Source organism: Entamoeba invadens, assembly GCF_000330505.1.
Source record: "Entamoeba invadens IP1 unplaced genomic scaffold scaff_1105074726357, whole genome shotgun sequence".
NCBI lineage: Eukaryota > Evosea > Mastigamoebida > Endamoebidae > Entamoeba > Entamoeba invadens.
In genome coordinates, this window is record NW_004443615.1 from 475,411 (window position 1) to 487,544 (window position 12,134).

Here is a 12,134-nt window from a genome sequence, read left to right on the forward strand (position 1 = left end):
GAACACTTGTCTTGAACAGTAACATAAGAAATACTGTGTGACGGAAGGCAAGAGATGTGTTCTCTCTGTGTACTTAAACGCATCAAAACGATTAGTTCATTCATTAATGGGAAATTGGCTCGATACCTTGTTTAGAAAGAAAGAAGCGCGTGTTCTGATGATAGGTCTTGATGCAGCAGGAAAGACATCTATTCTCTACAAACTGCGTCTTGGGGAGAACGTGACAACAATACCCACTATCGGGTTCAACGCGGAGAGAGTCGACTTCAAAAACCTTCACTTCAACATCTTCGACATTGGTGGACAGGACAAGATTCGTCCACTGTGGAGACACTATTACAGCGGCTCAAATGCCATCATATTCGTGTTGGACTCCAACGACAGAGAACGTCTTTCAGAAGCGAAAAGTGTGTTACAGACAGTACTCAACTCAGATGAGTTGATTGGTGTTCCCCTTCTTGTGTTTGCCAACAAACACGATCTTCCACAAGCGCTTTCAGTGTCCGACATAGTCAGTGGGCTTGGTCTTCAATACGTCAAAGGGAGAGAGTGGTTTTGTCAGAATTCATGTGCCACGAATGGTGATGGGCTTTATGAGGGCTTAGACTGGCTATCATCCAAAATTAAGTGACTTTTTGTTTTTCATAATGTTGTGTTTTATGTAAAACAAAATAAAGTTTTCTTCAAAAAACACACATGAATATATCTTCAGTAAATTGAGAAGAATTGATACCAAAATGATTAAGAAATTAAATTAGTGTACTTTTCCAAAACAAAATCGTTAATCACTTTCTCCAACCATTTTAAACGCCTCGTCGAATGACTGAATCGAGTCGATATTTTCTGAAGTGACGTTGCCCATTGGGTTTGCTGGTTTTGTTGTGGTGTTTACGCTTTTTGGCTTTTCAACTTTCTCGACGGGTTTTGTGCTTCCTTTTCTTGTTGGTACCTCGGGTTTTGGAAGCAATGTTGAGAATATACCCAAGTCTTGGGCCAAATACAGCACAGACGACCATGAGACGGAGAACATAAATGACAGTGCAGAATCTATGACATTTGAATATCCCATTCTGGTCATAGCAAACACAATTCCGATAATGACAAGTACAACGGCCATCATAACAGGTGATTTGAATAGTTGCACGATATTGTCGAAGCCCAAAAAGACGATCAATAAAATCAACCACATTGGTGTTTTAGAGTGAATGGTGACAGCTGCTTGGTCTTGTTGCGCCTTCGTGAATGCGGCCTCTGCTGTGTTTTGAAAGTTTTGGAACATCGCGAGTCTCTCATCGAATGAAAACAAGCCTTTTGTGCTCTCGATGTTCTTCTCCGGTTCCTCGAGCACCATTGTTTTGTTTGTCGCGGGGTTTGTGCCCAAGAATGATACCTCATCATCTTTCGTGTCAATTCTAATGTACGAGAATAAGTCTAATATCTTCTCTGCCTCTTTTTTTGCAGCAAAGAATGGTTTACTTAAATCTTCATTAGCTTTCCATTTGTGTGGTAATCCATCCTTTTCGTTTCTGAATATATTCAAAAACCGTGTCTCCATCAAGCTGTTGACAAAACCGCTACGCTCCTTGATTGTAGAACGAACAGCATCGATAACGTACACTTGGAGTTGTGCAAGTTTTTCTTCAACATCATTTCTTTCCATTTTGAGAGAATTAATCATTCCGTTTTCGAGTTGTGTCAAATTTTCTTTCGTGGCTTCGTCCACAATTTTTCTCACTTGGGCCCACATGTCGTCGGCACAATTCTCGAAAACAGGAAACAGCTTTGGTCTCATGACCTTCTGCATGTGTCGCTTGAAGTGGTTCATTAACGCCTCTACCAGCCCCTTTCGTGCAATTTCGTACATCTTCCCAATAAATTTGTCCATGTTGTTAATCTCGACGGTGAATGTGTTCTCCACGTTTGTTGGAACACTCTGACTGGAAATCTTGCGCCACTCTTCTCTGATTGCGGTGTTCAATGCCTCAATTTGGTCGGCATATCCCGCGTATCTGTTTGGGTCGAAGGTCAAATTCTGTTCATTTGTGTAGGATGCTTGGAATGTGAAATAACTCGTAGACAACATGGTTTTGATGTAATTGATCGACAGAATCATCTGAGTCTGGTAAGCAGAAGACGCCACATTAATCATTTGAGCCGACAACGCATCTGCTTTTTCTTTCACGACTCTGTCCAAGTACTTCGATGCAGTCGCCATAAACTCTTTCATTCTCTTATCAAATGACATGTCGATATATTGTTTGAAGTTTGGGAACATTTTCTTCATCTCATGACTTGCAACAACTGGCTGTATGTCTTCTTCAAATTCCTTTAAAACCAAAGTGATCAACTCGTCGCATCTGTACCTTGCAAGCATTTCTTTTTGTGATGGCAAATCCAAATCCTTGTTTTTCTTGATTGCTTCCCAAACTTGTTTTGTAAACACCGAAAGCCCGTCTGCTGGAATCTCTTTGTTATAAATTGATTTGAAGAACGTGTCTTTGTTTCTCGAATCAAAACGGCTTCTCAACAAATTGACCTCTTGTATAAACTGCTCCTTGTTGTGTTTAAAATGCGGCAAACTAGTAAACTCAAGATCAAAGAATTTGGTGATTGGAGCTCTTTTGAAGCACTCGGGCCTTACGACACCGTCCCAGATTTTTGCAATATCATCACACAAAACTTTTTTTGTTGAGTCGAAGCTCTTTCTCTGGTCACGGTCTCTCACAACAAACAAAATCATTGTCTTTGGCGAATCTTCTTTTTGGAACAATTGAAGATTTAACTCAAAAATGTTTTTCAGTAGTGACATGTTCGACGCGCCATACCTCCCTACATCATGCGACCAAATGTTAACCATCAACACACTGCAAACAGTCAGTGAAAACAATGAAATCTTTCTTTCAAATGAGTAGTCGTCTTCTCTTGAACTTCCGTCAGAGCCTTCAAGGTCCATCACCATGATGTCATCTCTGTCTCCAACAACACCAAGCCACACGCCTCTTGTTGTCCTTTGTCTTCCCTTTTTCTCGTCGAGAACAGCAAAGTTCGTATCAAACAAGTAATTTAACAAAGTGCTCTTTCCACTGTTCTGGGGACCCAAGATACTTAACATGTTATAATTGAATCCCAGCGCCTTGAATTGAGCGTTCTTCGCGACAAATTGGTCGAAAGTTTCTGAATTGGGCTTTTCATCTCTAAAGATCAATCCATGTTTTTCTCCGCTTATATCTTCATGATTTCGTGATTTTCATAAAGATTTGAAACTTGACAAAATGAGATATGAAAAAAGAATTTGAAGTGAAGCGATACGTCAAAGTATCTTAAATTATAAAAGAATGATTAAAATTGGAAATGTAATAACGAGATTGAAAAATAAACATTTCAGCTGGAACGAAGACTATATATTGAGACAGAAATATGAGAAAACAAACGAAAAAATGCCATCTTGGTCGATGACTTGAAGACAAGGAATCGTCCGTGAGACTCGTTCCTTATTAATGGCCTTATCAATTTCAATTTCTTTTATCTCTTCCTTGGAAAACGTCTCTTTGTGAATTTGTGCAACAGATATGAGTTTGTTCTTGACTCTCTGCCGTTCTTCATTGCTAACCTTCGGTTGTTCTGGCTTGGTGTTTTCTGATGTTTCATTTACAACGATTTTTAAGGCTTCAGTAATTATATTTTGTTCACCCGTATTGGGGTTCTCTGTAATTTCATTCTCGTCAAGCTTTTTGTTTGCTTCGCTCACAAGATTCATGTCAATGCTTGGTGTTGGAGATTTCTTATGGTTGACACCTTCCTCTGGTACCAACAAATTATCTGTTGTTTGGTCAGCCATTTCTAAAATTCGAGTTCCTATTTCAAGTTTCTAATAAAAAAAATCATCCAAATTATTTTTTTTTCATTTGAAAGTTGTGTAAATAATAACTAAGTTATCAAAATATTACTAATATTATTATAAATCTAATTGTGTTATTTTTATCGGAAGATTGTTAATTTATTTATATTTTCTTACTATTCACCATTTCCGATATAATTAAATTGGTGAATAGAATTTTATTATATTTTTATTATATATATACTATATCAATGTAATTGTTTCAAAAATTATTTTTTCAAAAAATTAAATTAATAATTAATAATTATAATATTTATTAAATATTTATTAATATCAAATAATAAATTTATAATATTTATTTGTTAATTATTTTTATAATTAAAATGTTATTTTTATAATAATATATAATATAATATTATAAAAATTTTATAAAGTTATTTGAAATAACACTATTTTTTTAAAAAATTTTAAATTTTAAAAAAATTCAATAATTTTCTGTTTTTTATTTCTATTTTATGATTTTAAAATATACCAAATAATTGATTTATTGCAATTAGAATTAATAATAAATTCAAATTGAATTTTGAAATTTGAATTTTTAATAAAAAAATAAATCAAAAAAATTCGAAATATATTTTTTAATCAATTTCTTATATAATTAAAAAACACTTTTTTTTCAAGTTAGGAAAAATGGACAATAAATATATCGGTCAAGCAATTTACATAATAACAAATATAAGTAAATTAGTACTATTTCTGATATAAAAATAATCCGATAGAAAATAATTGAACTTAATAGGCCATGATTCTTTCGAATAACCCGAAAAACCATACCAATATGTGCCATTGTTTTCAATATTATTTTTGATAAATAACATGTTTAAATGATAACTAAAATTAGCTCTCAAACTGATCTTAAGTAATTACATGGACGACTCACCGCCGTGTCCAGTCATCCCCCCCGATTGGGTCGTCACTTCGTTGCTTCCTCTTCAGTCAACAATTCGATCTTATCAAACACGTTGCTTCTATTTGGAAGTTCTTTCGCAGCTTGAAGTAGTCAAAGAAGCAGTCAACACTGAAGAGTCTTTATTACACAAAATGGAAGTGATGCGGTCGTATTACCAACCCCCCCTCGTTAAAGTGAATATTCCAGAAACAACGCTACGTGTTCAGCTCTTATTTGAATACCTTGAGAATTGCATTTCGTCGTCCAAACAGATATTGAAGTATGGGACACAGTTCATTCAAGACTACAAAATCAATACGCAACCCTCCGAGTTTTTTTCGTTCATTACATTTCACTTGTGGTCGTATGGGGAATATACCATTAATTATAACATCACCAAGACTATGCTCAACGAGTTAAATAAGAATATTGTGTATCACCGACTCTTATCGATCTTAGACGCTAACCAGAAAAAGGGGTTTTGCTTGGGAGATTTGATCATCGAACCAATGCAACGGACTCCACGGTATCCATTACTCCTTAACACTATCATTAAAGCAACTCAAAGGAATATTTCGGAGGTCGAAAGCTTCCAATTGATTAAAAAGGACTACGACTACTTCACTTCCCTCATCAACGAGAAGACACAAATGAGAGACAATTTAATGGTGTTGTCAGAAGAGATAGATTACCCCCAAATCATTATCCCAAGAAGATATTATATCGGCGGGGACTCGATGATCTACAACAAAAAGAAATGTGAAGCATTTCTATTCAACGACAGAGTAATATGGTTCACCGTATCTAAAGCATATAAAGTCGGTAAACAAAATCAATACAATTTCGAAGGAGAATTCGTGTTCGATGATAAGAGCAGAGTGTATTCTGTTCAGACAACACTCGTCTTCAACAAGTTCGGACTGATGCCTTTCCAAACAGTCTGCCCTTCAAAGAAGAACGTTTTGAAATGGGAGGATACTATTAACTCACTTCTCAATGCAAGAGTCTATGACGTTAAAAATGAAAACAGCTGGATGAATACCGTCGACTGCAAAGTGAAACTCGTCTCGAAACTTAACCCATTCTACCCAAACCATAAAAAACCAAATAAATGACTTTGTTATATTCTTATTTGTTGAATTGGTAGGTGTAACAAGATGGAATAATAAAAATACTAACTAATATACTATATACTCAAATGTTATATACAAGATATTATACTATATAGATACTAATTAGTAATATGAAATAGAATATATTTCTTATGAACAAAACGCAGTGGATGAACAAAAAGTTTTGATGGTAACTCGAAAAAGTTTAAAGTTGCACAAAGGATGAGTGATTCTCAAATAGACATCGAAAAGGCTATCGAGGTGGGTGTGGATAATAACTATCAAGAGATGGAAAGGGTCTTGCGATATGAACAAAGTACACACACGCTCAAATACCGCTCACAGATCGTGTTTTGCGCGGTTTGGGGAATTATTTGCCTTATGTATATACCCCTCCTTTTTCTTGTATCAATCGCTTCTCGTCGAAAAATCTGACTTATTCGTTCTTTCGTTCCAGCAATCCTCTCACTTTCAGCAATTTTTTTGTGAATTAATAATTAATAGTTTAATTACTTTTATTACTCTTTATAATCTCCTATCTAATATTCTCTCTTTTTTAAATCAAGATTAATACAACTCTAAATAAAAAATATTTTATTTCATTTAATTTTTAGTTTTGTTAATAAAAAAAAATTAATAATTTAAAAATGATTAGATTAATTATTAATATTTATAATAAAATAATTTAAACATTTTTTTTATAATTAATCTTAAATCATATTTAAGATTAATTTTAATTAACAGTAAAAATAAATGATTAGAGTCAGTCTTTTAGTGTCATATGGTGGACAAAAAATATCTTTAATTTTGTCTAAAAATCGGGTATTAGGTAAAGCGTGAAAAAATCCGAAACAATTGGGATGGGTTTTTGGGACGGCTTCCTGAAATATTCCAATCTTTATGGTCCAAAAGGTACCAGATAACGTTTGAGACCAGATAAAGTTTAAAGACTGACTATAATTAAGAACGTAAATGGCGGAAAGAACAAATTAAAGAGTGCAACTTGTAACAACAAATCAATCAACGTGAATCAAAGAAAGCTCTTTTGCAATTTTAGAAAAGGTTGGTCGTCTATTCTGCGACTTGTTCCATCCTTTCTTGACAAAACTCTGAGCCCAAGTAGGCACTTCATTAATATCAGGCCGCTCATTCTTCTCGCAGACCGCCTTCTTGAATTCCCCTATTTTTGTGTAGCTCTCAAATGGGGTCTTTGAAGTGAAGATCTGCCACGCGACAAGAGAAAAAGAATAGACATCCATCTCTTTTTCAAAATTCTTGAACATCAGTCTCTCAGGAGACATCCATCTATGTGGACCGTCTTTCATCGACGCCTTTGAGATGTTAAAGTAAAAGCACATCTCAAAGTCGGTGATTTTCACACACTCGTCTGTTGTCATCACGATGTTATTTGGATTCAAATTGCCGTGCAGAATGTTGAGCTCGTGAAGATATTGCATCCCATTGACAATTGACACAATAATTTCGTATGCTGTCTTCTCGTCGAGTTTCATACTTTTTGTGAGTAACTCAATATTCGTTTTGATCGGTTCAGTCACAACGAAAAAAGTGCTCATGTCGTCTTTTCTCAAATTCATTGTTGTTCCAAAAATGCTGATCACGTTCGGGTGTTTCAAAACGTTGAGGAGCGCAACGTCTTCCAAAAAGTGCTCACTCTTGAAATTAACACTCTTTTCGGAAAACACTTTGACAGACACTTTATCGCCTCCAAGGTAAGCAGAGCGTACTTCCCCATACACACTCTTCCACATATCCTTTATGAGAACAATTTCCGCGTTCTCGACTAATTTATAATACTCGGATATCTCTCCTCGTGTTTTTGACAACATTTTTTTCAACCCTTCAAAATCCAATTCACACGCCTTCTTCTCAACTTTGAAATATAACTCGTTCGATATTTGCAAAGCCAACTCTTCCAACTCCTCTTTGTTCGCGACATGCTTTGGGATCTCCGCAAAGTACATTTTGTTTTCTTTTAACTTTTCAGAAACTTCCAAACTTTCACTCTCTGCAAACATTCTGTAGATCATCATCAAGTGGTCTTTGACAAAACTTAAGTTGCCAACCTTCTTCAAAAAAAGTGCGTGGAAATAGTAAAACATATTCTGTTTGCTCTTCCCGACCAAAAAGTACTTCTTCAAGATGACCTTCTGTTCTCTTCCTTTTCTCTTCAAACTTGTCAATTTCAGGTCGTCTCTCATGAACAAAATTGTCAAGAACTTCACAAAAACAACGAGAAACGGTTCGTCTTTGCAAAAGTGTTCCAAATGCCCAACAGCATACAACAAGTAGAACATTGTAAACACAACAGTCTTCTCGCTCATCATGACGGCTCCATTTCTTTGGTCCTCTTCCTTGGTCCATGGGAAGCAAAACTCTGAATCAAATGTTAGTAAATATGTCTTCAATAAAGCGTTATTCCCAACAATTATTCCATGTAACAAATCCAAATTTCCATGTCCAATACTCTCAATGATCTCTCTTTTGTTAGTCACGTGGAACGGCACCCACATTTCAAAGGGTCCTTCAAACGGTAGAATTATCGGTTGAATCGAGTCTCTGAGCTTTTTAAGTCCTTTACACAGCTCGTCTGGAACATTGAACGTCCAAAACACCGTATTGTCAAAGCCCAGCATTGTGACCATTGGAATAGTTTCATTGACCAAAAAGGCCAAACACTCAGCTTCAATTCGTCGTACATATGTCAAATTTTTGCACTCTTCTTCTGCATTCATCGCAATGTAACGGTTGCAATAATCAACTGCAAACTTCATGTTGGCATACATTTCGCTGCTTGCACTCCCAATCAATGCGACAAACATCGGCTTAACTTTGTGAATAATTTCAGCATCAGTGCACTCAAACTTCTTAATCAAGTTCCATGTATCGATCAACTCTTTTTTTGGTGAAGGCAAGTTCTTGTAATAATTGTGAACAATTTTCATGAAGTCTTCAGTGTAGATTTTGAAGAACCTCTTCATGTGACTTTGGGGGTAGGTGTCATACTTCTTTCGGAATAAAAGAAATGCCATTCGAGACTCTCTCTGTTCTTCACTCTTGTACCTGAACGTTTTCAACATCAACACAAAAGAGTAGTAAAGCCCTTTCTTAAGTTTCGAAAGGATTTTTCGTCTCAAAAACCCAACTAAAACGTCGCCAACTTGTGAACAAATCGCGCTATTCGACTCGAATGGGAAACACGTCTCGATGTATTTCTTCAGTGTTAACTTATACTTGTAGTCTGGTGATGAAATTTGGTAAATTGTCTTTTGTAGCATTTCTGTCTTGATTGCAATGTCAAAGAGTGACATCAACTCACCGGTTGTTTCGTCAATCAGAAGAACACCAATTGGAATTTCCGGTTTAATAGTGAGAATGTCCAAGAACGTGTTAAAATGCTCGGACCTCAAAGAAACATCGTTGTCGATGACAGTAGCTATTGCGTTGACAGTTACAAATGGCATCTTTTTATTGTCCAACAACCGTGTGAGCATCTCAGCTATTGTATTTATCGATCTGTCAACATCAATAATCTCTGGAATGTCCCACAATCGGAACAGTGGATCACCAGACTTTGGGCCATGATTAAGTTTCAGAAACATTCCTCTTTTCATCAAGACGACTTGTGACTTCTTTTTCACTTCAAGAATAACTTCCCCTTCGTACTGTTCCTCAACAAGATCACCAGTCACAGAAACAACTCCCAACGTTGTTTTTATCATTTGTTTTCAATAATTAGTACTTGGTGTTTTTTATTTGTACTTTTATAGGATCTATTCTATTTTAAGAACAGATTATATCACGTTTTTTAACTGTTTTTTAATATATTTTTTAGAAACCGGTTTTTTTTTAAATATTCAGCAAACAATTAAATTATTAAATTCGAAAAACAAATTAAAAATATTTTTTATCAAACAAAAGCAAAACAATGGAAAGTGGTTTATTCTCGCAGTCAAACAAGTATTGTGTCAATTGAATCATTATTGTTCAGTTCATTCTCATTTTGAATGAATTGTTTTTTAACAATTCAAATACAAATGAAATTGACTTTTACACAATTAATTGATCATATTAAAATATAAAATTATGCTAAAAGGGCTCAATACATTTATCACAACAATAACATATTGATTTGTTTTAATTCAATATTTCTTATTAATTACTAAAAATAAATCAATTTAGTTTCTTGTTCCACAAGCGATCAATTTGAACAACACCATTGTTACCCAAACATTAGATCATTTCAGATGGATGCGGATATAGTCCTGTTGTGTTTCCTAAGATCCATTCGTCGATCCTTTGTTTTTTTTCAAATGAATACATGTTCTTATAAAACCTCAAGTTGAATGGAGTCAATTCATTTGTTCCATTCCCAACAGAACAAACAACAGTTTCATTCTCCTCGTGGTTTCGAGGACTTCTCGCGCTTCCGTTGTATTTACCATCGTTTGTGGAACTTGCTTCTAAAAAAGAATGACACAGGCTCTCACCTTTACTCGTGCTCTCACTGGACAAAATGCGGTGCACCATAATGTCCTTACTCTCCATGCCTTTTCAGTTCGTCTTGAGTATAAAAGCCTCTCCAAGTCTCTCTATTACCTGTTTGTCTTCTTCTTTTCATCATTTTTGAGGTTTCCGCCCCCTTCGCAATTTTCCTTTTACTATACCATTTTTTTTGTTTTGTTATAATTATTTTTAGTAACAAATTATATTATTAATTATTAATTGATTGACTAAATAATTATTTATTACAATTCGTATTACCATATATATTGATTTGCCGCTCGTCCAGAATCACGTACTTTTTCTATTTTAATGGAAAATTTTGAGTTTTGTTATTTTTCAAATCAACTGAATATAACAAAATAATAATATTTTTATTAATTAAAAATACTACATCAAAGAACACCAAAAATAGAATAGTAAAAATCGAATCATGAATCAAACAATAAACATCGAGGTGTTTGTGAAAAAAGCTTTCACTCTGTTTTGCTGAGCTGTTCCGACACAAAGTTTATCCACTTTGAAACGGGTAGTTTCTTCTCATCGATCTCCTCCATCAGTTGTTGCAACGAGATGTTGTAACTTTGCGAATGGGTGACTTTATACGACAAGGCAATCGCGCTCAAAAACACTGTCCTGCTCTCTTCAGTTGAAAGCACCATCCATAAACACTCTTTGTTTTCTTTTTCTTGTTGCGTTCGTATATCCTCTTTTTTCTTCTGTTCATCTTCGAGTCGTTTAATCTGTGCTCGCACTTCTTTTTGTTGTGTGCGGATGGAGGTGAGTTCACTCTCAAGTTTCTTCATCTTTTCATCAAGTTCATTTTTTGTGCGTTCAGTGTCGTTCTTTTTATATTCACAGTTCTCCTGAATCGTCTTTAAATCCTTTAAATTTGCCTCCGAGCACTCTAAAATTGTTTTAAGACGTTTATTCTCACCCCAAAGTAAATGCAACTTCTCTTTGAGTTTTGTCAATTCCCTTCCGAAATATTCATCCGTGTTTTTCATTGACCCAACGATTTGCTTTGCTTCCTTTTGTTCATTTTCAAACTCATTGTTTACCAATTGAAATGCCTCCGTGTGTTTACCAATTGTTACCCTCTGTTCAGTACAAGTCTTCTGGATACTTTCCTCTATTTTGTCCAAAGTTTCAATCATAGTTTTGACTGTGTTTGTCTGCTTACTAACCTCCTCTATTATATTCTGATTACTATTTGTAAGATCCTCTTCCTTTCTTTTAACATCAATAGACGAGCCTTGCTTGAATTGTAATTCCTTCAACGTCACAATTTTCTGTTTCTTCTCCATTATTCGCCGCTTAAGAACATCGACTCGTTCCACCAAGTTGTCATTTGCTCCGATCTCTGTGGATCCCTTTTGTTCCATCTGCCCCTCTTTTTCAGTTTTCGTTCGCTCTTTTTTGACCTTGCCCTTTTCGTTTTGTTTTTTGTGGATTTTCTGGATGTGTGCTATTTTGAGTTCCGCCTCTTTTAGTCCCTCTTTCACGTTATCCACGAAACTGTCGACACTATCATCATTACCGATATTTGCCATACTCAATAACTCCTCTATTTTTGTGTCTTGCACCGTCTCGGCTCTCTGCGGTGTTGTGTCTTTATCGCTCATTAAAAAAGTTATATTTTTAAGTTCACGTCACGAAGTCAATGATTACAAAATGTTATATATAACATTTTATGAGGAGTATCAATCCCACA

The 12,134-nt window shown here is 35.3% G+C and overlaps 5 protein-coding genes across 5 annotated transcripts; 2 read left to right on the forward strand and 3 right to left on the reverse strand.

Annotated features, from left to right (window-relative positions):
- Positions 1 to 106: 106 nt before the first annotated feature.
- On the forward strand, positions 107 to 631 carry EIN_372210 (ADP-ribosylation factor, putative; the record flags this gene model as incomplete). Its single annotated transcript, XM_004259522.1, has 1 exon — positions 107 to 631. The coding sequence occupies one exon, from the start codon at positions 107 to 109 to the stop codon at positions 629 to 631; it is 525 nt and encodes a 174-aa protein (XP_004259570.1).
- Positions 632 to 781: 150 nt separating this feature from the next.
- On the reverse strand, positions 782 to 3,838 carry EIN_372220 (protein SEY1, putative; the record flags this gene model as incomplete). Its single annotated transcript, XM_004259523.1, has 2 exons — positions 782 to 3,194; positions 3,432 to 3,838. The coding sequence occupies 2 exons, from the start codon at positions 3,836 to 3,838 to the stop codon at positions 782 to 784; spliced, it is 2,820 nt and encodes a 939-aa protein (XP_004259571.1).
- A 927-nt stretch (positions 3,839 to 4,765) lies between these two features.
- EIN_372230 (hypothetical protein) lies at positions 4,766 to 5,902 on the forward strand (the record flags this gene model as incomplete). The annotated part of the gene is made up of 1 exon (XM_004259524.1): positions 4,766 to 5,902. The coding sequence occupies one exon, from the start codon at positions 4,766 to 4,768 to the stop codon at positions 5,900 to 5,902; it is 1,137 nt and encodes a 378-aa protein (XP_004259572.1).
- A 1,013-nt stretch (positions 5,903 to 6,915) lies between these two features.
- Positions 6,916 to 9,639, reverse strand: EIN_372240 (serine-threonine protein kinase, putative; the record flags this gene model as incomplete). Its single annotated transcript, XM_004259525.1, has 1 exon — positions 6,916 to 9,639. The coding sequence occupies one exon, from the start codon at positions 9,637 to 9,639 to the stop codon at positions 6,916 to 6,918; it is 2,724 nt and encodes a 907-aa protein (XP_004259573.1).
- A 1,257-nt stretch (positions 9,640 to 10,896) lies between these two features.
- On the reverse strand, positions 10,897 to 12,045 carry EIN_372250 (myosin heavy chain, clone, putative; the record flags this gene model as incomplete). Its single annotated transcript, XM_004259526.1, has 1 exon — positions 10,897 to 12,045. One exon carries the CDS (start codon positions 12,043 to 12,045, stop codon positions 10,897 to 10,899), a length of 1,149 nt encoding a protein of 382 aa, XP_004259574.1.
- Between the last annotated feature and the right edge of the window lie 89 nt (positions 12,046 to 12,134).